This window comes from Lacerta agilis, chromosome Z, assembly GCF_009819535.1.
Source record: "Lacerta agilis isolate rLacAgi1 chromosome Z, rLacAgi1.pri, whole genome shotgun sequence".
NCBI classification, from domain to species: Eukaryota; Metazoa; Chordata; class Lepidosauria; order Squamata; family Lacertidae; genus Lacerta; species Lacerta agilis.
In genome coordinates, this window is record NC_046331.1 from 7,445,543 (window position 1) to 7,470,276 (window position 24,734).

At 44.3% G+C, this 24,734-nt stretch overlaps 1 protein-coding gene across 1 annotated transcript; it reads right to left on the bottom strand.

Annotated features, from left to right (window-relative positions):
• Positions 1–260: 260 nt before the first annotated feature.
• LOC117040432 (collagen alpha-1(V) chain-like) lies at positions 261–23,372 on the bottom strand. The gene is made up of 21 exons (XM_033138211.1): positions 23,343–23,372; positions 22,774–22,881; positions 21,173–21,226; positions 20,551–20,604; positions 19,662–19,715; positions 16,839–16,892; positions 14,455–14,508; positions 13,979–14,032; positions 11,707–11,760; positions 11,388–11,441; positions 11,216–11,269; positions 10,515–10,653; positions 10,002–10,019; positions 9,870–9,901; positions 7,887–7,940; positions 6,906–6,968; positions 5,555–5,720; positions 3,684–3,790; positions 2,394–2,474; positions 1,373–1,561; positions 261–487 (listed from the first exon to the last, which is right to left on the bottom strand). The coding sequence occupies exons 1-21, from the start codon at positions 23,370–23,372 to the stop codon at positions 338–340; spliced, it is 1,623 nt and encodes a 540-aa protein (XP_032994102.1). The 3' UTR covers positions 261–337.
• Positions 23,373–24,734: the final 1,362 nt, after the last annotated feature.

Genomic DNA, 24,734 nt, shown 5'->3' on the forward strand with positions numbered 1-24,734 from the left:
GAAAATCAACAGGTTCAATTTTCCCCCATCACTGCACATTGGAGGAAAGAAATGGCACCAGGATTCTGTGACTGTTAAATATAAAGACCATAAAAAGAGGACACAGCCTCCCCCAAGGTAACTCAATAACATCTCCACTGGGACTTAAATTAACACCTTTTTACATATTGAAATGAGTTGTGAAACAATATCCTTCAGAAGGAATGCAACTCCAGACAGAGAACTCATAAATAGGAACAGTAGCCTTTTCTTGTTCTGTACAAGATTTCTCTCTCTTTTCTTCCACAAGTTTTACTTCCACAAGAGGAAAGATGCATTCGTTTGTTCAAAGTCAATCTTAGCTGAAGCAAACAGGCCCAACCGTGAACCCGAACTGATGAGAGACGTCCCCATTGTGAAACACAGCTAGGTCACGAACAGGCAAAAGGGTAAGGTCCTCCGTGGAGAAATGGAAGATGGTGTCAATGATAGAAGATTCATTGTCCAGCTGAAATATGCAAGCCAGAATTATTGGGCAAGAGCCAAATCTTTCATTTTGTAACACAAAACCTTCACACGTGCAAGTTGCTAGGTAGACCATATTGTTTTGAAGATAGGCTGAGAAATGTGTGTGAATAATTTCCCATCGTGCTGGCAGTCCAGATCTGCATCTGCCCCACCTGTTGCAAGATAACTTTGACAGGTGGGAATGGCCACTGTAAGGGGAATCAGCCAATTTCCCCTTACTCAGACTGCATTAAGGATATTGTTAGAAGAATCAGCTTACTCAAATCATATTGGGAACCTGTAAAGAATGTTTATGCAGGTCAAACCCAGCCTTGAGTGAGTCTGATAGAGAACAGGCACCCTGTTCTTCTTGCTGAATCTGGCACCCAGCTCAGATAACGCAGGCATGCTTTTCCTCTGAGAAGGTGACCTCATTTTTATGCATGCATAAAGCTAAGGTGGGGAATGCCTCCATCTAATTTATAGGCCTGTGGACTCCACTTCTGTAGGTTCTCCCCAGCAGCTGTTTTCTGTTTGACCAAGTAAAGGACACTCATAGTGTCCTCCATATTGACTTTCCCCATAAGCATGAGAAGAAATTCCTAAAACTTAAGGGTGGATATATAGATGGTGTTTTTCACCCCTGTTGTTCCACACCATTAAAATTGTATGGAGGGGGGTGGAGCTCAGTGGTAAGACAACTAACTTGCATGCAGAAGGTCCCAGGTTCAACCCTTGGCATCTCAAGGCATGCCTGGGAGAGATTCCCTGACTGAAACGCTGGAGAGCTGCTGCCAGTCAGTGTAGACAATATTGTGCAAGATGGGAAGAATGGTTTGACTCAGAGGCAGCTTCCTAGGTCAGCTATGCATTTCCTTCCACTTACTGTGCATCCTTCAAGGACAGCCATGTAACTCTGCTCTTGGGAGTCGGTAAGGAACTTGATTTCTTTTTCCAGCTGCAGCTTGCCCCCATCTGGGTGGGGTCTGCAGGAATACGACACCTTCTGGGTGGCCAGGCTGCTGTGAAGCTTCAGGAAACGGAGCTGGACAGTAGTTGTATCCTGGTACTCCAGCTGCAGCAAACAAGAGAGGACAGAGGGTTAAAAGTTGGCCAAAGCTGGTAAAGCTTGCAGGGCTGAACACTATCTTGTGTGTGTGTTGAGGGGTGGGGTGGGGGGATATCATCATTCCTCATGTAGAAAGCTAGGAGAAAAGGGTTCCAACCAAACACATCATTTCTTTCTACCTGCTTTGGTGCTCCTGCCATTTAGGACTGCATTTTAAAATGCAGGTAGAGGGCTTGTATGTGCAAATGCTCTCTCACACAACTATCTCCATGCACCTGGAACACTAGGATGTTAGGGGAGAAGCTAAAACTCCTTTCTGCTCAATAAGTTCAAATTCATCAGGTCACTTAGGCAAGCCCCACCCCACCCCTCTTTGTTGAAGTACAGCTCCCGTAATTGCTGGTCATTGCCCATGCCTGCTGGGGCTCATGGGAGTTGTACTTCAGCACTGTCTGGATTGTATGTATTAATAGGCAAGTCAGGCACCAAGTTATGACAACTAAGTAGGGATGGAGAAGGCATTTGGTTTCTTTGCATTAGAACTACCCAATTCACAGTTCTTGAATGAATACACAAACCAAAATACAGCTATCCTTTGAAATTTTTGCTTCTCTGAATTTTGCAATGCAGTTCTCCGAGCAAACATCATGTAGGAAAAAATGCACATATTAGAGAATGGTGTGCATAAACATGTATTAAATTTAGGGGAAAATTTATTGCATGGGAGTGCAAGCCAGAAATGTGCCTGTTACAAGACATTTGTACCAAAATGCTGATGAACTTTCTGGAGGGAAAATTTTGTGACGGAAACTTCAGTGTTGCTTACAGAGAAGCTTACCATGAAACCACCAGGCAGGGAACTGAACCACTGGAAGGTGTCTTCCAAAGCATATGCCCTCAACCAGGCTTTGATAGGGACCTGATGGTTTAGAAACACACACAGAGAGAGTTAATCAAAGATCACAGATTTTTGCAGTGATTAGAAACCCCTGTTGGGCACAGAGCAGTAACTCAGTGCAAGGCGTTCAGGGTGGCTGCCCCCTGACTTATGGGAACAGCATCCCTGTTGAGATATGCAGTTTCCATAACATGCTGAACATGCATCTCTTTATCCTGGCCTTTGACATGTGTTGTTGTTGTTGTTGTTTCTCATTTAGTCATGTCCGCCATGGACCAGAGCACACCAGGCACTCCTGTCTTCCACTGCCTCCCGCAGTTTGGCCAAACTCATGCCAGTCGCTTCGAGAACACTGTCCAACCATCTCGTCCTCTGTCGTCCCCTTCTCCTTGTGCCCTCCATCTTTCCCAACATCAGGGTCTTTTCCAGGGAGTCTTCTCTTCTCATGAGGTGGCCAAAGTATGGACGCACCCTATTATTCTGATGGTAGTTTGTTTTAAACTGCTTTTGATATTGTGCTTTTGAATTTCTGCAACCTGCACCTAGGACTTTATGGTGAAGGGTGGGTAAAAAATTGTAATCATAGAATCACAGAAATGTAGAGTTGGAAGGGATCCTGAGGATCATCTAATCTGCAGGGAAGAGTATTTTGATATTATTCTTTAAACACACACACAACACAGCCAGCTAAGAAGCAATTAATTACACAGCAGCACTGTGGAGATGGCACATACCATCATAGCATTGTAGAATTGGAAGGGACCCTGAGGATCATCTAGTCCAACCTGCAACCCAGGCGTTATCATCACTATCCTCTTACCAACTGAGATGATGACGACAACAAAACAACAACAACAACAATTTTAAGCTGTTTTATGGTATGTTTGTAAACCACCTTGAGATGCATGTAACAGGTGATGTTTATTAGTAATAACGATGATGTAATCGGTGACTTTAACCTGCTGTCAAATGTTTGTAATATTGTATTTTTTTAATGGCTTGAACCCGCCCTGGGATGCTACAGTGAAGGATGGGTTAATAATTGAAATAATAATAAGCAGAAGGATAAAATGTTAGCTATTTTTATTGCATGCATGTAAAAGGAGAATCATACACTGAACCATACATACAACAACAACAACAACAACAACAACAACAACAACAACAACAGCAATGGTGCTGTGTGCATGACTGAGCTTTCGCCCTGCTCAGAAACCTTAGAATTCTTACTTGGTTCTGCACAGGAGAAATACAAGTCTCTCCCCCAGCCGTGAAGTTGCAAAATGCCACCAGGGAGTCTTGCGGGCTGCCTTGGTTGGGGTCTATGTAGTAATACCCTGAAATGAAACAAATTTTCCTTTATAACTAGCCTGCTAAGAGACTAAGCAGCATCATGCTTTCATGCTGGCTACAGAGGAAGCCCCCTTCTCCCCTGCTAGCATAGAGAGGCAGGTGGCAAGGAATCTTAGCAGGCTGATAAAACAAGTGGGCCTCCTACCAAACAGGCCTGTGGAGGAGAATACAGAGCTGAGTAAGCATTGAGGAGCCTACACACTTGCCTGCATAGAATTTCTGGTAACCCAAGGCTATTATGAAAGTTGCATTGCAAGGTAATGGTAATATTTATTTATTTTTATTTTTATTTGATTTGCTTTCCAAAGAGCAAACAACCAAACAGCAAAGCAAAGCAATTATAAAAAGAAAAACAAAACCAAGCTTTAAAGGACTTCCAAATCAGGACTTCTTAGCTCTAGCTAGAGTCAAGTGAAAATGTTTGTAGGGATTTTTGGACACAAACTTACCCACTAGTCCAGGCATAGGCAGACTCGGTCCTCCAGATGTTTTGGGACTACAACTCCCATCATCCCTGACCACTGGTCCTGTTAGCTAGGAATGATGGGAGTTGTAGTCCCAAAACATCTGGAGGGCCAAGTTTGCCTATGCCTGCACTAGACACATTTTGTTGCTCTCAATGGGTACCGCTGCCATTCCCCCCTCTCTCTCTCCCTCTCTCCAAATGCCCTGGATGTCAAGCCATTTGCAGGCAATTCTGGTGGAAATAGCAACTTACTCATGGACAAGCTTTGCAGGTGGGTCTCTTGCCAGTGTAGGTGGGTTAAATTCATAGAACCATAAAATGATAAGAGCTGTAAGGGAACCCAAGGGTCTTCCAGTCCAACTCCCTGCAATGCAGGAATCTCAACTAGATCATACATGACAGATCCAACCTCTACTTAAAAACCTCCAAGGAAGGAGAGTCCACCACCTCCAAGCTTGCTCCATCCTCCATGTGACAATCCTTTATATATTTGAAGATGGCGGTCATATCTCCTCTCAGTCTCCTCTAAACATAGCTAACTCTCTCAACCGTTCCTCATAAGGCTTGGCTTCCAGACCTTTGATTGCCCTTGGTTGCCCTCGTCTGCACGCATTCCAGCTTGTCAATATCCTTCTTAAATTAAGACCCAGTGTGGTGCAATGGTTAGAATGTTAAGACTAGGATCTGAGAGAGCAGGGTTCGAATCTCCACACAGCTATGAAGCCCACTGGGTGACCTTGGGCCAGTCACAATCTCCTAGCCTAACATACCTCACAGGGTCAGGAGGATGAAATAGGGAGGAGGATAAGCATGTACACCACCTTGAGATTCTTGGAAGATAAAGTTGGTATATAAATGTAATAAATAAACAAACAAGTGGGCTGAGCAATGGATGTAATTCTTACCCTTTGTTGAATGATTTAGGACAGACAGACAGAAAGAAAGTACTTCTTCATACTGTGCATAGTTAAACTATAGAACTTGCTCCCACAGGAGGCAGTGTTGGCCCTCAGCTTGGATGGCTTTAGCCTACACAAAATCATGGAGGATCGGGCTACCAATGGCTACTAGCCATGATGGCTTTGCTCTGCCTCCGTGGTAGAAGGCAGTATGCCTCTGAATACTAGTGGCTGGGAATTGTAGGTGGGAAGAGTGCTGTTGTGCTTGGGTCCTGCTTGTAGGTCATCTGCTGGGGCATCTGGTTGGCCACTGTGAAGATTTTGGACTAGATGGGCCTTTGACCTAATTCAGCGGGGCTCTTCTTCGGTTCTTACGTTCCTACCATCTGGGAGGTGGGGTTGTGCCAGCAGAAGCTCTTTGCAAGTGGCAGCTGGGTGGTCTCTGGTCCCATTTGGAGGATCTACCAGGATCTTCAGTTCTCGTCCCAAGCTGTCCATGAGGCTCCACACATAGTCGTAGTTCAACTTGCTTGCTGAATAAATCAGATGCTAGCAAGATAAAAACAAAAGGAAATGAAGCAGAAGACAAAGTCAAGCCACTTGTAGGTGACTTTTACTTTCAGGTATGGTGTCCCATGTCAATATTAATCAAACTATGTAGAAGATAATAAAGAACGGGGGTGCGTGGGTGCCTCACAATAAGCTTTGTGCCATTGCAGATCATGCATAGGGGAGGTGCAAGATCTCCAGCAGAGTGCAAATTGAATCCTCCCCCCCCCCCCAAAAAAGAAGAAGCTGTGAGTTATATCCAACCAAATTCTACTCAAAGCAAACCCACGGAAATTAACGTATGTCATGCCCATAAATTTCAATGGATCTGCTCCAAATAGGACTCACATGGCATATAACCCTATCCTTGTGAAATCTGCAGCTCTTTGAATTCTGGTGTGCAGTCCTGTGCTGAACCAAAGGTAAACTATTCCAGAAGCTCTGCAAACACCATCTTGGTAGTCAAGATAACCCCACAATTTATTGCTAGTTGCTTTAACAATAAGCTCATATATGTTTATATTCACTTGCTTTGATATAAGCTAATTGGATTGCTTTGATGCTATCCTTATCTGTGGGCTTGGGGTGCTGGGCTCTGAGCCCAGAAAGGGGAACTATCTTTATTTGTCACCTATGCCCTCATCTGTTCAGGTTAAGTGATGGGAAGGCCTTGCCAAAGTGACGTCTGCTGCTTTGTGTGTAAAGAATGTACAGTATGCATGTTTGCTTGGGTGCAGACCAGCCATCTCCTTGCTGCAGTGTCTGTCCCACATTTGTAAATGCTGAGAGACCTGGCAGGCTGATTTGCTGTAAGTCTAGACCTTTCTTGAACAAAGCACTAGAACTGATCACTCTTGTGTTTTCGACATGCTTCTTTGGTATCCTGCACCAAATGACTCCCATGAGCCCTCCTTTGGGCCTGCAATTCAGAACAACTCCTTTAAAAATGCACACACATATATATTAGGGGAAACTGTACATAAACATGCATATATTTGTGAAAATGTTAAAAAAGTGTAATAGATTGAAGTGTTTTGCAAACATGTGTGTATTCACATTAAAATGCTAATGAACTTTCCTGAGAGCTTCTAAAATATAATGTCAGAAAGTGGTGCAAAAATACGGCAAACGAAACTTAAGACTGGGAAAATGAGAAAGTGGAAGAAACTGACAGGGCATAACCACCTTCAGGTCTTCCCTGGAGATGTTCAGTGAAGCACCAGGGGGTCCGGGAACGCCAGGCATGCCCTATAAGTAAGAAAGAGTATCATCAATCCTGTTTTGGTGCTCAGTGCTGTGGTCCTCAGGCAGCTGCTTTAATATTCCTGGAGTCTGGGGAAACAGAGGTTCTGAAACGACATGCATTACACATGCTTCTGCATTCATCATGCATGCCCAGAAACTTAACACATCCCGAAAAATGCCTGCTTGCATCTGAATGAGGAACTATCTAACTAGCGCAATACACAAATACAAAATTCACACCAATGCATAAACCAGGCATATCCAAAGTCCATTTTGGGGGCCTAATTGTGCCATCCGGTCAGTTTAATCTGGCCCCTGTGGCAGTTTATTTCCTGGATAAAAATCTTAAAAAAAAAAAAACCTCAACAGCTTCAATCCCAAAAGAAGCTCAACAACTTCAATCCTAAGAAAAATTCAACAACTTTGGTCGGCCCTTTGGTCGGCTCCCATGGCCCTTCACTTCATCAAATCTGGCCCTCTTTGAAAAAAAGTTTGGACACCGCTGGCATAAACTGAAACACAAACTATCCTGGGAGATTTGCACTTCTATGAATTTTGCAGTTCAGTTCTTCAACCGAACAGTATGCACCTGTACAAAAACACATATATTAGGGGGGAAATGTGAGGTGTATGGGGTGTTAAGGGAGAGGTGGTACCTCTGGTAGGAGACATGTCATGCTCCTTCCGGGGTAGTTCGGCCACCTTTACTCCCCCCCCCCCCGCACTCAGCTCTCACCTGTGGCTCCTAGAAGCCACACCCCGGGAAATGCCTTCAACTGGCCAGCTAGTAAAAATTAACAATGACCATTTCTTTTCTCTTTTTTTTAAAAAAAGAATGCTTACAGTTTTTAGTACTCATGGAGGAAATCTTGCAAGTACTTGGTTTGAAAGAAAAATATAGAAAGGGAAGCCTTAACTTACAGGTGGGCCTGGTGGGCCTTTTGGCCCTGCGTCACCTTCCAAGCCTTTGAGGCCCTGGTGAAAACAAGAGAGAAGAGACAACTAAATAACCACTGAGATTTGGGTGGTACTTGACTCACAAGGTGGGGCAGGCAGGGTGGGAGGCTGGGTCCCTTACCTTTTGCAGTGCCCTCCATTGATTTTGGAAACAGGGAGGGGGGGAGTGGTTTGAGGTGGGTGTTGATCTCAGGGAAGGCAAGGGCGGAAGACCAGGGAAGACTCAGCCTGCGCTATAGGTGAGCAGAGCATGGATGTTGCTACAGCAAGCGCCTGATCGAACGTGAGACCTGCTGCTAGCCCTATCCTGCCATGCCTAGTCCTGAACAGACCTTGAGTGCTCAGAGGAAGAACCATATACTCTACTGTTTGAGGACTTGGGGCATAGCTGTCAACCTTTTCCTGTTTTTGTGGGAAATTCCCTTATTATAGCATTGGGAAATAGCAGGGAGGGTTGACAGCTATGTATATAGCAGTGGGGAACAGCAGGGAGGGTTAAAACAAAATATAAAATCAAAAAATCCTTCCGGTAGCACCTTAGAGACCAACTAAGCAGGGAGGGTTGACAGCTATGACTTGGGGTAGCAGGCAAGGGCCCCCTGAATCCAATGCAGAGGATCCCCTTGTGGGGAAGAGCCTTCTGGGATTGTCAGAGAAGGGGGTGGACCTGCCCCCCAAGTACCCAAGAAGGCTGGTGCCAAAAGCTTAGTGTGCAGGTTGAAAAGCAAACAGCACAGCTAGGACCACTGCAGCAGCTCCCTGCCTTTGAAGTTAACACTGTGGTGAAGGGAGTAAGAAACCAGAGCTTTGCTGTCAAGAGCCCCTGGCTTGAGATGTCTAAGGGGATAGGCAGGCAGGATTCACATCAATGTCAGTCATTCCTGGGTAGCCGCCAGGGCTCAAGCATCTGACTGGGAGTGGCCACTGGGACCATATAACACTGGTCCTGAGAGATCTGCATTGGCTCCCAGTATGTTTCTGAGCACAATTCAAAGTGTTGGTGCTGGCCTTTAAAGCCCTAAACGGCCTCGGTCCTGTATAACTGAAGGAGCGTCTCCACCCCCATCATTCAGCCCGGACACTGAGGTCCAGTGCCGAGGGCCTTCTGGTGGATCCCTCATTGTGAGAAGTGAGGTTACAGGGAACCAGGCAGAGGGCCTTCTCGGTAGTGGCACCCGCCCTGTGTAACGCCATCCCACCAGATGTCAAGGAAATAAGCAGCTATCCTAATTTAAAAGACACCTGAAGGCAGCCCTGTTTAGGGAAGTTTTTAATATTTAATGCTGTATTGTTTTTAACACTCGATTGGGAGCTGCCTAGAGTGGCTGGGGAAACTCACAAGGTGGGCAGGGTATGAATAAATTATTATTATTATTATTATTATTATTATTATTATTATTATTATTATTATTAATTTACCCAGTCGGGGAACCCTCACCCCATACCCCTACCTGCATCAGGCAGTTGGGGCTAGGAGGCTTTGGTCATTTGGTGTTGCTACAGTTCGACTATGACCTGGGAGACGAGGGTTCAAATCTTCACTTGGGTGATGAACCTCACTGGGTGACCTTGTGCCCATCACTGGCTTTCAGCTAGATCTGCCTCACAGGGTTGTTGTGAGGATAAAGTGGGAGGGGAGGTTAAACCATGTATGGAACCTTTGGCTCCTTGTAGTAAATGTGGGATATAAATGGGAGGAATAAATGAACAAATAAACAAATTTCTCATGACATCCTGGAGCCCATAATATGCTGGGGGGTGGGGTGCTACAAAATACCCCAGTGCAAGACTACCTCAGGTGCCACCGTGGGGGAACATAAAATGGCAACTGGGGTCTGTTGATGTAGGTGGTGGTGGTGGCTCTCACTGCCTCGGGGTCTTCTCAAATCCGGAAATGGACAAGAGCTTTGCATAAATTGTTGGAGTGCACCAGCTGATGTGCCTAACTGTGAAATCATGGAAGGTGGTGGCACTGAGGACTGCAAGTGTGCATATAAAAAGAATTAGGCACAGCAACGGCAGTGGGGCATTGTGCATGCATGCAGCGGGGACGTGGGGGGGGGGGGTAGGATTACTTACCTTTTGTCCAAATGTGCCCTGGGAAGAGGAAGAACAAAGACAATACTAGTGGGGAAACAATACTTTTGTCCAAAAGAGGGTCCCCCACTCCTAAAATAACAGTTGTTGGAAAATAATCCTAGAAGATAAACTGAACCAGCTTTTGCATTTTAATTTTGGTAAAAGGATGAGCACAAATTAAGTCTCTCTTTTTTGGATGTGTTGCATTAGAGCTAGTTCCCTTTTTTAAAAAAAATATGACTTTTTTCAAGTTCTGGATGCCAGGGTTTGAGACCTCTGACATGCAAAGCACATGTTCTGCCAACTGAGCTATAGTGGCTCATTGAAGTGTGTGGGGGAAGACCTTGTGGACCCTTCCCTACAACTAGCAAAACCAGTGAATTATGCAGATTTGTAACTTCTGCATGCTTTATACAGGTGGCAGGATATAATAGTTCCCAATAAAGGGGGGGGGGATATTGCCTATGTGCAGAATTCTGAATTTATTTAATTTTCCTAATGTGCAAGTGATACTTGTCCCATTAAGTCCCTGGAACAAAGAAGCAAAGCCCAGCGAATTTATTGCTGTGCAGTTTGAAAAAGGAGGAGGGGAGCTTACTGGAATGCCAGGGTGTCCAGCAGATCCCCACGTACCGTGTGGGCCAACAACACCCTGAAAATGAAGGAGGGAGTGTTACAAAGGCAACTTGGGCCTGTGTGAAAGCATCTACAGGTATTTATCTATAACAGCTTATATATTTATAGACCTCTTAATACCAGAGCACTTTACAAAGAAAGATTACAAGTACTAACTATACACATCTTGCACCGACTTGGGCCCTAGACTGTGAGTGCTCAGAAGCATGCATGACATGACATCATGATGTGACATGATGTGACGTGCACAGCTTGGTCTCTGCCCTCCGCTGCCACCTTCCAGTGCTGCGGCAGGGCTGGAGCCTCTGCCTCTGCTGCAGAGCCTCTGTTGGGGCCCACTGTGGCTGTAGACACACCCCAGAAGCACATCTGCAGCCACAGCACTGTCGGAGAGTTGGAGGTGATGCAGCGGGCATCAGTGGCTGGGCACCCACATTGAAAAACCCCTGGAATTAGTGCCAGTACACCTTTTTGCGCAGGCTTTCCCTGACACAGAAGATTGGGTCCTGTTTTTTTCAATTATTTGTTTCAGTTCTCTGTGTTTCTGTTCTTTACTGTTTTTAACATCGTGTTTTTACCTGCTCCCCTTTTGGTCCTGGCCTCCCAGGAACGCCCACGGGACCTCGCTTACCCTGTAAGAGAGAAAAAGTAATCACTGAGGACTAGGCTCTTTTTACGTTCAAACTGCTTTTCACCAATCGGGAAACCTTCACAAACATGGTATGAGCAGCAACAGATTCTCATATGTACCTTAAAACCATTATCCCCCGGGGGACCAAGGTAGCCCATCATGCCTTTGATGCCCTACAGAAGGATGCCAAAGAAATAGAAAAGGATTAATGATTCTCAACGATGTAAAGATCAGTCAATTACATTAACCTGTGTTACAGCAGCCACTCAGAATGCAATGCCTTCTCCAGAATGGTCAATAGTTATAGGAGCTGCAGTTCACTATAGAAGGCACCATCTTGCCTACTCTTGTCTTATGCTGTCAATTGTGAATGCAAATTTAGCTGGTATATTAGCAAGCTGGTAATATCAAGCTGAGACAGTAACAATCAGCACCTACTTTTTCTCCTTTGGGCCCCTTGACTCCCTTGCCCCCCCTGAGCCCAGGAACACCCTGTGAATGGAAAAGACAAATAACACAATTATTTATAGTGCTTCCTAGTTACTTACTCCCCAGGTGTCCACACCTGGCAGATGGATTTCCCCCCAAGCCAACCATACAACTGAAAAACACCTCACACATAGGTGCCAACTTCCTGGGGCCCCATGAATGGGCCAAGCTGGCCCTCATGTCTCCACAAGAGGTCCAGAGAGTGGCAACATGAGAACAGGGCCTTTTCTGCAGTGGCTCCCTGTTTGTGGAAAGCTGTCCCCAGGAAGTCCTTCTCTCCCAGGCCTTTGGTGAATTAAATGATATATGGCTTCTAAAAACTCTATTACTGTGCTTCACTATTTATTATTATGCTATGCATCTTTGTGTTTTTCTATTGTGAACTGCCGTGTGATCCTCAGATGAAGGGCAGTATCGAAATTTAATAAATAAAAACAAAACATAATTGGGCCACGCGTTGGTAAGTTCAAAACTCGATGCCCTTGTTGATGATTGGGAAGGTACAGCATGAATGCGGCAGAAGTGGATAGAGTTCCAATATTAACTCCCCTTCACAGTCACACTGCACCACAAACTCAGCAAACTCAATGAAAAACATGGAGGAGGAGCCAAGCAAACATGATCCTGCCTTGGAATCTGTTTCTTAGGCTGCAACCCAGATACACTGAATGCAATGAACAGAGCTTACCTCTGGCTGCAAACCTAGGATTGCACTGCTGGTGCAAAAATAACTTTGGCAGAGCAGGGAGGAAAAGTTACAAGAGCCCACAATTATTATGTTCGTTGTCAATGGCAGAGAACAAAACCAAGAGCAAGGTTTCAAGCCAAGCTGTCTTCTAAGCAGAGCATGCTGGATGACACACCTTTATTACGGAAAAATTACACCAGTCTATCCTTGCACTTGTTATGCTGCTGAACATCTATACTAATAGGGAACTCATGTGCTATGACCGCTTTGCAGCCCAAAGGAGGCTACCAAGAAACAAGAGGGAAGTATCCACATACAGGCAACAACCGGATGATGCGTGTGGTCACAGCAACCCGGACGTGTCGGGAAAGGGGGTGGAACACGGTGGAACGGGGGTGGGGGCATCATGAGGTACAGCAGACATGCATGCTCCGCTGTTGTGTGCAATGAAGAAGAAGAGTTTGGATTTGATATCTTGCTTTTCACTACCCAAAGGAGTCTCAAAGCAGCTAACATTCTCCTTTTCCTTCCTCCCCCACAACAAACAATCTGTGAGGTGAGTGGGGCTGAGAGACTTCAGAGAAGTGTGACTAGCCCAAGGTCACCCAGCAGCTGCATGTGGAGGAGCGGAGACACGAACCCGGTTCCCCAGATTACGAGTCTACCGCTCTTAACCACTACACCACACTGGCTCAGAACACAACCCCCGCACAAATCAGGGGTTGCCTGTATCCAGGGGGAAACCCGAAGTTTGCAGAAACTCTCTTTCTCTCTCTATATATGGAAAAAACTCTAAGGGCAGCAACTGGTTTATTAGGGTTAGTGGGACATTGCCCCACCAACCACAGTGCGCCCTCAGGCAGGCTCCACCTGCCTGTGTTTCTGCTTACAATTGGAGCAGGGAGTGTCACTGAACACCAGCTTCTTGTCGCTGATCTCCCTCTCAATCCCAAGGGGCTCAGCTCTAAGGGGGAAACCCAATGAGGGCTGAGCATGCTCATTGGCCATGGAAAGCTGTAGCTGTGTGTGTGCATGAGTGAGTGAAAGAGGGAGAACAGAAGCCAAGGAGAAGGAGGAATGGAATGTAATATCTTGGAAGAAAGCGTGGCCAGCTGGCAGAATCCCTGAGCAGGAGTACCCCAACTGTTGCAACATGTTACAAATATTGCAGTTTTATAATCTTTTGCCAGTGGGTATCTGGTAAGAGGCCAGTGTGGCGTAGTGGTTAGAGTGTCAGACTAGAACCTGGGAGACCAGGGTTCAAATCGCCACTTGGCCATGAAGCTCACTGGGTTATCTTGGGCCAGTCACTGCCTTTTAGCCTAACCTGCCTCACAGGGTTGTTGTAAGGACTGAATGAGAGTGAGAACCATGTAAACCACCTTGAGTTCCTTGGAGAAAAAGCTGGGCTACAAAGACAACGAACAAACAAACAAACATGTCCCAGGAAGGCTCTTAGTGCCTCTCTGCTACCTCTAGACTTCTGAACTTATGCATGACTTAATTGTAATGAGCCACCCTTGTGATACTTACATAAGGGCCTTGGGGTCCCCGGGGACCACGGAGACCTTGTTCACCTTGAGAGCCCTGGAAGGGAGAAAACAGGGAGAGGAGGGGGAAATGGCCATAACTATGTTCTTAAGCCCAGCAGCAGCCCCTTCTCTGGCTGTTCCACCATCCTTCTCCAACTAGGCACCCTCTTGCTATTTTGGGCCAATGGTCAGGTGTGAACAGAATTACAGTTTAAAACATATAGAAAACACCACATTGGGAAAGACTGCCATAAAGGCACCAGAGGATGTGGAAAAGGACCCACAACTGGGTTGCAGCTAGACCTAAGGTGGGTCCCATCAGTGTCACGGCCACCACAGATATTCATACATATCACCCATCCAACCATTTAAGCAAATACAGGGTGTAAAAGTGAATAATGACTATCTCAGAAGAAAAAAGGCGACAAGAGGCAGCCATAATCAATAATTATTAAGAGTACAAAGCGCTTTGCCTACCTTGGGGCCTTTGGAGCCTCTTGGAGGTCTGGGCCCAGCTTTACCACGTTTGCCCTGATGGTGGTGGGGGAAACAGGGAAACAGAAAAGAGGTGGGTTGCCAGAGCTCAGGTTCCAACCCTGAGTTTCAGGTTTTTAGTTTCAATAATAAAAACACCAGCAACCAAAACACAAATAAGCATGATTTCAAATTCACCACAGACTGAATCTCCTTGGGGAAACCCATGTGCTTTACATGTATGTTCAGAGAGTATCTGGCAGGGGAAGAAACCAAGGATAAAGTATAAATTGTTAACAGATACTAAGGAAAGAAGTGGCTTGTCCCTGCCAGATTTGAGATTATATTATGAGGCGTCTTGTCTTTGCTGGCTGCAGGAGTGGATTGACTTTAAGAATGTGGATATTCTGGACTTAGAAGGTGATGATAATAATTTGGTTGGCATGCATATCTATGGTATGAAAAGACAAACGTGCATAAAGGTTTCCTAAACCACTTGGCGAGAAAATCGATTTACTTGGTGTGGGAGAAATATTAAAATTTATTAGAACAGAAAACACCTTGGTGGCTCTCCCCATTGGAAGCGATATCTGTGAAAAAACTTAATGCAGAAAGTGAGTGGGCAACTTATAAAGAGCTGCTATTCGAAGCAGAAGATCCATTGAAAAATTTTAAAAAATGAGGATGTAAGACATTTGGTGACTGATTGGCTGCAATACCACCAATTAAATGATGTGTTTATGAAGCATAAAAGGAATGGTTTTAATACAGAAACTTCGAGGTGTGAAAAAGAACTACTGGAGAAGAATGTGAAATTGATTTTAAAAAAGTATAAACTGCTGTTAGAATGGTATACTAAAGATGAAGAAGTGAAATCATTAATAATACAATGGGCAAGGGATATTGGACATCATATACAATTGGCATCATGGGAAAAATTATGGAGGGAAGCTTTGAAATTTACAGCCTGTTGCATGTTGAAAGAGAACTATATGAAAATGATGTATCTCTGGTACCTAACTCCTACTAAACTAGCAAAAATGTATAGAACTACTACAGATACATGTTGGAAGTGTAAAGAGAAAGAAGGCACATTTTACCACATGTGGTGGACGTGCAAAAAAACCCCCAAAAGTATATTGGGAAATGATTTATAACAAATTGAAAAAAAATGTTAAAAATAACTTTTGTAAAAACCAAAAACCCTGAAGCTCTCTTACTAGGAATTTTAGGTTCAGAAATACCTAAGGATCAGAAGAGATTATTTATGTATACTACAACAGCTGCATGGATGCTACTTGTCCAAAGATGGAAGGAGGACAATCTACCTACAAAAGAAGAAAGGCTGATAAATATGATGGACTATGCCGAATCAGCAAAAATGACTGAGGGAAATCAGAGATCAAGAGGACAATAAATTTAATAAAGAATGCATAATTTTTTAAAAGTTACTTGAAAAAACGCTGTAAACAACTGAAAACATTGGCAGGATTAAAAAAAAAAAACACTTGCAATGAAGCGAGAACTATGCTAAAAATGGAGATTTAAGAAAATATGGAGAATATGATATGATGCAATTCGAAAAGAATATCTGGGGAAACCGTGGAGGAGTGGAGGGAAGTTCGGGGATTCTGAGAATCCTATTTGTAAAATTGTGATTTATATATGATGGCAAATGTTAAAAGTGAAAATGAATAAAAAATAAAAAATAAAAATAAAATTTAAGCCATAATAAAATTGCTAGTCTTTAAGGTGCCAAAACAACAACAACAACAACAACAACAACAACAACGTACAGTATGAGCAGGGAGAACAGAGTGCTGGACTACGTGGGGGGGGTCTTTTGCATGATCTAGCTTGGCTTCACTTAAGTTCTTTCGGTAAGAATCACACCTGCAGCCTGGCCCAATTTCCCCTCAGGCCACACCCACCACTGGCATGCAGCCCCCTGCCCCCTGGAAGGCTGCCCATTGGCATAAAAATGGACTTTGATTAATTACCTATTTATTTGGAATGGTTTGATTGTGTTGAGTTCTTCCCCATAGTCTGAGGTGGCACAAACAGGAGGCAAGTTTCCTATTCTACAGGCTAGGCCTATGCTCTCCTACCTGGTTCTTAGCCTTCTCTTAGCAGTGAAGGGTGATAGATCAATGGCAGAGCATTGCTTTGCATGCAGAAGGTCCCAGGTTCAAACCCCAGCATCTCCAGGTAGGGTTGGGTAAAACTCCCTGCCAGATATCCTGGAGAGTGGCTGTCAGTCGGTGTAAACAGTAATGTGGCAGATGGACCAGTGGCTTAACTCCATATAAACGTAGCTTCCGCTGCCCAATTTATATAGGCCTGGCAACCTCTTATGCAAAAGCAGGAGCTACAGTGTGATTTCTTACCTTTCTGCCTGGATTGCCAGGGAACCCGGGATGCCCATCATATCCACGCTGCCCCTAAGGGAAGAGATGGAGAGAAAAGAGAGATGGAGGCAAAAGGTGGAGGCAGACGTTGCCTTGGTAGTGCAGCATGCTACTCCGGACACAACATTAAAACCAGGTTTAATTCAACATGCACACACCCTTTCCCCATGCCAAGCTTTGGGGAGGAAAAACCTGTCCTGCAGCTTACAAAAAATAGTGGCTGATCCATCATTTGATTCCATTCTCCCCTTGCCTTTGACACCCAGTGTATGTATTTTCAGGACCCACCCCATTTTTTGTGATTGAATTTTTTTTTTAATTGCAAGTTTTAAAAACTGTCTTTAATGTTGCATTTTAAAATTGCAGCAACTTGCCCTTAGTACCTTAAGGTGAACTGAAGGTAATGCATATTAATAGTAATGACAACAACAACAACAAAAACAACTTCTCATAAATTGTTGTTGTTGTTTATTCGTTTAGTCATGTCTGACTCTTCGTGACCCCATGGACCAGAGCACGCCAGGCACGCCTATCCTCCACTGCCTCTCGCAGTTTGGCCAAACTCGTGTTAGTAGCTTCGAGAACACTGTCCCACCATCTCGTCCTCTGTTGTCCCCTTCTCCTTGTGCCCTCCATGTTTCCCAACATCAGGGTCTTTTCCAGGGAGTCTTCTTCAAAGTATTGGAGCCTCAGCTTCAGGATCTGTCCTTCCAGTGAGCACTCAGGGCTGATTTTCTTCAGAACGGATTACTTTACTTCAAACCAATTAATTTGTTAATTTAATGGAATTAAATTACTTCAAACCAATTTCACAGGAAAAGCATCAACAGTAAAATAAGTTAAAAGCAATCCCATACATAGTGTGCCTGGTTTCAGTTACTTTACTTTTTTATCTTTTGCACTTTCTGTAATTTTATTGTGTTTTCTTTGGTATTCATTTGTACAATGCTTTGGTGGGGCTTTGAGTAAAAAAAAAGCGCATTACACACATAAAGCAATGAATGTATGTCTACAATTAAAACTAAATTGGCAAAAACAATTTCAAATCAATACAGACGAAGTGTTATGGGGGGAATAGGAGAAAAGTTTGTGGTAGATGGCACTGATTCATTGCTTATGATATTTTATTCTCTTGCTAATTATACTGTTTTAAATGTGCATTTTATAATTGACTTCTTTTATTAATGTTTTCTTTCAGAAAAAAATTAAAAATTAAAAAATCCTTCCAGTAGCACCTTATAGAGTCCAACTAAGTTTGTTCTTGATATGAGCTTTCGTGTGCATGCACACTTCTTCAGATTCAAACTTTTGAAAAGTTTAAGACTCTTTTGCTTAACTCTTCCGTATTAAATATGAATTCTGTAGTCAACCTTTTGAATTCTGTAGTTTTATTTTGAAATATTTAAGATAATATTTTAGTTTCCTGTTAATTACATTGCATTGAATGTACACTTTGATTTTCAGTAATATTTTATTCTGGATTGCTTTATTAGATATTTTAATGTGTTGTAAACTGCTTTTAGATTCCCCCCCCCCCAAAAAAAATATATAAAGCAGTGTAGAAATGAAAGAAACAACAACAACAACAACTATTTAGTGGTGCTGGGGGGGTGTCCACCCCCAACACCAGTTTTATGACACATTACACTTTTTAAACCTGAGAAGATGGTGGCAGAGAAAGTGGGGTTAAGCCCCCACCAAAGACAGATCCACTACAACTGCAGGAGCCACTGAGGGCTTGTCTACACTTGCCCTGGTGCTTCCCCCCGGGGGCACCCACTGTTTACTGCTGAATCAGAGCAAACATCAAATGGGCTTTCTCCAGATTAATGTTCGCTCTGATTCAGCACTAAAGAGTGGATTTTCCAGGGGAAAGCAGCAAGACAAAACTTCTCAGACACATGCCTAGACAAGTGAAAGGTGAAAGATTTATACGATCTGAGGTGAAACCAGAGTAAAAAGCTCAGGACAAGTAGAAAACCCCTTAGATCTGTGCTTTTGGGCATGGGAGAAGTGGAAGTGTAGACAAGCCCTGAGACAAGCAAAAATAACTAGGAAGCAGCTCAGCGATGGGTTCACCATCAAAGCCATGATGAAAAACACTGCGATAGAAAACAAAGCACCTACAATTGATTGATCTGGCATCAATCAGAAAAAGGGTGTTCTCTGTCGTTATGGAACAGAGATTCAGTGGATACCTTCCGTGATGTGTTCCCATTAATCAAAGACATTCCTGCCCACTCAAGCATTTCCAGCCCCTGGATCAACCAGCTGACCTTTCGTTATTTATTCTTGACCTACTTGATGATCCATATATATCGTATGTAGTTTTATGAAGTTGTATTGTTTTACATTGTAAGGTAAAGGTAAAGGGACCCGTGACCATTAGGTCCAGTCATGCATGACTCTGGGGTTGTGGCGCTCATCTTGCTTTACTGGCCGAGGGAGCCGGCGTACAGCTTCCAGGTCGTGTGGCCAGCATGAGTAAGCCGCTTCTGGCGAACAAGAGCAGCGCATGGAAACGCTGTTTACCTTCCCACTGGAGCGGTACCCATTTATCTACTTCCACTTTGACGTGCTTTTGAACTGCTAGGTGGGCAGGAGCTGGGACCGAGCAACAGGAGCTCACCCTGTCACGGGGATTCGAACCACTGACCTTCTGATCAGCAAGCCATAGGCTCAGTTGTTTAACCCACAGCACCACCCACGTCCCCGTTTTACATTGTAGTGGTATACAAATCAGTCAGTCTGTCAAGTCTGTTAGTCAACCAAATAGAATAAAAATTGGTAGAAAAATAATACCTTTTCTCCTTTACGGCCTTTCTGACCAGCCAGACCTGGTAGACCTAGAGGCCCCTGAAATACACAGACAATTTCCTTTATTTCTCTCTCCCCTGCCTCAGTTGGTACTGAGAACTGTGGGCAGGAAGAGTGGATCTTTCTTCTTAGCATGAGCTTTTGTTCACCTATAGCATTTGGTTTTCTGGCCACCAAGTTGGCAAGCACTGTCAAGCTTTGGGGTGGTGGTGTACCACTTCAACTTGGGAGGTGGGGTTTGCAGAGATTCCACCTCACCTTGTATAAGGTAGAAAAAATACCACCTGAGGTTGGTGCTCACTAGGATCTGATAGGCAGGCCAACGGCGGAACCAGAGCAAATGACAGGTGGAGCCAGAGTCAATATAAGGCATAGTCAGCTAATTCCAGTTCAATCCCCTTCTTCCTCCCTGATGAGTTCTACAAGGGCAGCACTGAGGCTGAGCAGGAGGAGGAAGCTGACAGCCAAGCCTGCCCATTGGCTGGTTGTTTTAGTAAAAAGGTATAGAAGGTGGGTAGGGGCTGGAGGAGGCCAGACTGAGCTTGGAGGGGCAGTGCCCCACTCACCCTAGTGGACCAGCCTTCACTGCCCCAAACACCCAGAGGCATCCCAGTTTGGCTGGGGGGTTCATACAAAGTGTATGCACACCTCTAATAAGCATGATATATCAAGGCAGGGTGGGTGATACAGAGCCACAAGAAAGCATCCCGATTGATTCAGCACAAAGCATATAGTTTCAGAAAATATATTGGGATTTTCTTTTGCAGTATGTAACCCATTTTCTTAGGGTGAATCAGAATTCTGGAGGGGAGGGGTCCATGGAAGAAGTTGAGAATATGGCGATTGACATAGATTCTAATACATGGTACTCCACCTGTTGGCCTGGTGTCCCTTCTTGTCCCAGGTCTCCTTTCTTGCCTGGGGGCCCCTGAAAGACGAAAGAAAGAAAGAAAGAAAGAAAGAAAGAAAGAAAGAGAGAGAGAGAGAGAGAGAAATACAAGAGCTGAAAGTTTATTCAATAAATCGGTGAACCAACTAAAAACATTTAGCTTGCCTAAAACAGAGATCCACAGGTTCCCATCTTCAGATGTTGCTTCAGCTTCCACTATCCTGATCACTGGCTATGCTGGCTGGACTGATGGGACTTTTAATTCCCACATTCCAGAGGGTCACAGATTAGGAAGATAGGAAGTTGCCTTATACGGAGCCAAATCCATTGGTCCATGTAGTTTAGGATTGTCTATGCTGGCTGGCAGCAGCTCTCCAGGGTTTCAAATTGTCTTTTCCAGCCCCACCGAGAGTTGCTGGGGGAAATGCTGGTGATCTAAAGCTTCCCTTTATCCTGAATGCCCATTAGTGGATTAGAATGTATCTCTAATTAATCCAGTCTTCAATTTGAATACACACATATATTCAGGGATATACGTCCTATATGGAATCCCTCCCCACCGATCCCCTAAAATGAAAAGGAAAAGCAGCAAGGAGAACTGACTCACATCAAGACCAACTAGCCCTGCTGCTCCAGTTTTACCAGGGGGACCACAATCGCCCTAAAAATCCAAGGGAGAGAAAACAAACACGTTCAATTGTAAAATCACAAGTGCAACCAAAGAGGAGTAGGCAACTATTATATCTTGCCAGTAGCATAGCTAGCCAGGGGCAGGGCGGGGAGAGGTAGGGAGTCTGCACTGGGCGGGGAGGCATAGGGCGCCATGGGGGGGGGGTCTGTAGTGCACACTGTGGCTGATGTGCATTGGGGTGGGGAATCCGGGTGGCAAGGTGGTTGCTGGGCGTTTCGGGCACTGAAGGGGGGGGGTGGAGCCGCTTCCCATCCCTGAAACCGGCAGCTATGGAATTTGTGCTTAATTCCTGCAGGCTTCATCTGGACATCAGGTTGGCCGTTGTGAGAACATGATGCTGGACTAGATGAGCCTTTAGCCTGATCCAGCAGCGCCCCTTTTATGTGTTTATGTGCTTATGCTCTTGTGATCTATGGTATGATAAAGTAGATACAGTTTTCTTTGTGCAATGCCTGCTTTTCATGGAAAAGGTGCAGCCCTTAAAAAGCAATTGAATGCACTTGAGCACCTAGCTCCACCAAGCTCCCCATATCTTCTGACACACAGGCAGGTCTGAACCTTGATGTTGCTCTTCTTATACTTGAGCTACTGACAATATATGGACCCAAGAATTGCTCAAAAGGGGTTTGGAAGTGAGATCATTGCTACATATTACATATTGCAACTTCCCAGAGCAGATAAAATAAAGGGCAGTGCTGAAGGGTTTGATACATTGTCTTGTTTTTTTTAGATCAGAGACCTAGGTTGTAACATCAGTTTTATTTATACAAGCAGAGCAAAGTGGAATCAAAGAGGCTCCTCCTGCAGCAGGTAAATCTGCCATTGGGATTCCCAGAGAGTGGCTGTCTCCCCTTATGCATCCTCTGTTTTAGTTATATCATACAAAGACAGTGCAGTCTCTGCCTTCTATCTGTCTATTGCGGAGTCCAAAATCAAATGGCAAACTTCTTCCTAAAGTGCTTTTCTGGCAACATCCAACCTGCAGTGTCATCTCCCAAAGGCTGGCAAGAGATCCTCTGATATCAAGGAACATTACAATTCTTTTGCTTAAGAAACTAAGCATTTACCAGTTTCCCACTCAAAGTGAAAGGTCCATACACTGTGGGACGTGGGTGGTGCTGTGGGTTAAACCACAGACTCTAGGGCTTGCCTATCAGAAGGTTGGCGGTTCGAATCCCCACGACGGGGTGAGCTCCCATTGCTCGTTCTCTGCTCCTGCCCACCTAGCAGTTTGAAAGCACGTCAAAGTGCAAGTAGATAAACAGGTACCATTCTGGTGGGAAGGTAAACGGCGTTTCTGTGCGCTGCTCTGGTTCGCCAGAAGTGGCCTAGTCATGCTGGCCACATGACCCAGAAGCTGTACGCCGGCTCCCTCAGCCAATAAAGCGAGATGAGCGCCACAACCCCAGAGTCGTCCGCGACTAGACCTAATGGTCAAGGGTCCCTTTACCTTTACCATACACTGTAATCAAGATGGCAAGACTCAACAACACCATCAGCTAAGAACTAGGTGTTACCTTTTGGCCAGGCTCTCCTTTCCCACCTATATCCCCTTTCGATCCTTCCTGGCCATCAAAACCCTGGAGACCTTGAACACCCTTGGTACCCACAGGGCCTGCTGCACCCTAGAGAATGCAAACGAGAGAGACAGCATAATTTTTTAACATTTCTTTTTGAAACTGCCAATATGCTGTACCTAGAAAGAGCAGCAAGAAGAGATGGTCGCCCATCCCATCAGCATGGTGGGAAATGTAGTTCTTCTAGCGTTCTTTTCTCTTATTTCCACTCCAACAAAAACAAAACGAGGATATGAAGAAACTGCTTTATTCATTCTCAATTGCTGCCAATTTTCTTTCATCTTCCTTGCATTTACTGCTTTTGTGGAACATATAGAGTTTGTGTGAATGTGTGTACAGATGCACAACCTCACTGGAGCTGAAGTCTGACAACATCTAATGCATGGGGGAGCACAGGTTCCCCAACCCTGCTAGATAAACTCTTAATTTGAGCAGCTTCACTGGTGAATCAGCAGCTCCTGAGCTCTGCCTTCCTGAACCATAATAATAGACAGTACTTACAGAAGCACCTGGCTTGCCCGGATCTCCCTTCCTCCCATCGTCTCCTGGGAAACCCTGAAATAAAGAAATAACAACAACACTTTTATTCACAGTCATATTTCATTTATGCAACACTTGCATGTTCAAAATGTTTCAGCGACTTTTATTTTGTCAAAATACTTATGAAGAACCATATAAGGTAGGTCAGGATTCTTATCCACATTTTGTGTGTGTGTGTGTGTGTGTGTGTGTGGCTGAGGCAGAGACTAGGTTAGTAGAGAGTGGCAGCAGTATCATCAGTAGTTAGTATTGTGGGATAACCAGCCTCATATAACCAACATGCCTAAGTCTAATTAATGCAAGACAGGGTTAATACTATAGAGTAAGCTGTCCTACCAGGCTTAGCTACACCCACTTCCTTTTCATTGCGAAGAAATGGGTAATCAAGCCTATTTTTCTCCCCCAGGGCTTGCTGATCAGAAGGCCGGCGGTTCGAATCCCCGCGACAGGGTGAGCTCCTGTTGCTCGGTCCCAGCTCCTGACAAACTAGCAGTTCAAAAGCACGCCAAAGTGCAAGTAGATAAATAGATACTGTTCCGGCGGGAAGGTAAACAGCGTTTCCGTGCGCTGCTCTGGTTCGCCAGAAGTGGCTTAGTCATGCTGGCCACATGACCCAGAAGCTGTATGCCGGCTCCCTTGGCCAGTAAAGCAAGATGAGCGCCACAATCCCAGAGTCGTCCACGACTGGATCTAATGGTCAAGGGTCCCTTTACCTTTACCTTTTAATAATTTTTATTAATTTTGTAAGATTTATAATAAAGATAATATCATATAACATTTAAACATAAGATAATTTTAGAGAAAGGAAAGAAAAGAAAAAGAAAGAAAAATCAACAAGTTCTTACATTCCTAAATTATTTTCACATTATTTAGGTGACTTCCCTAAGTCTCCCCAGTTGAATTTCAAAATCATATCATTGTTAAGCAGTTACATTATATGAATAACCATTTAACTTGGTAATAACATCTTCTTAAACCTAAATCATAAAAAGAAAAATAGCAAAAACCTATAGCTACTTCCAAAGGCAACACTAAATATTATAATACTTATTCAAATAAATTTTAAATTTCTTCCAGTCTTCTTCAATCGACTCTTCTCCCTGGTCGTGGAGTCTTCCAGTCAGTTCAGCAAGATCCATAAAGTCCATCATTTTCATCTGCCATTGATCTATTGTAGGTAATTCTTGGCTTTTCCAGTTCTTTGCAAGTAGTAGCCTCGCCTTTTACTCAGTTATTTAGCTTCTTTAAATGTATACTCTTATGTAGCCGCAGGTTATTACTATAACCCTGCCAGTGTTTTTATGTGTTTACAATTTATCTGTAAATATTCAATAAACCATTTCCATTATTTTATAGGAAGT

What these genes read in the sequence shown, in the direction of transcription:
- LOC117040432 (XM_033138211.1), bottom strand. Translation starts at nt 23,372, where the DNA reads ATGGGAGGAAGGGAGATCCGGGCAAGCCAG. An exon ending in TTTCTCCTGTGCAGAACCAA is followed by an intron (nt 2,475 to 3,683) that starts GTAAGAATTCTA and finishes CTAAACCATCAG; the next exon opens with GTCCCTATCAAAGCCTGGTT. An exon ending in CTGTCCTTGAAGGATGCACA is followed by an intron (nt 488 to 1,372) that starts GTAAGTGGAAGG and finishes TGCATATTTCAG; the next exon opens with CTGGACAATGAATCTTCTAT.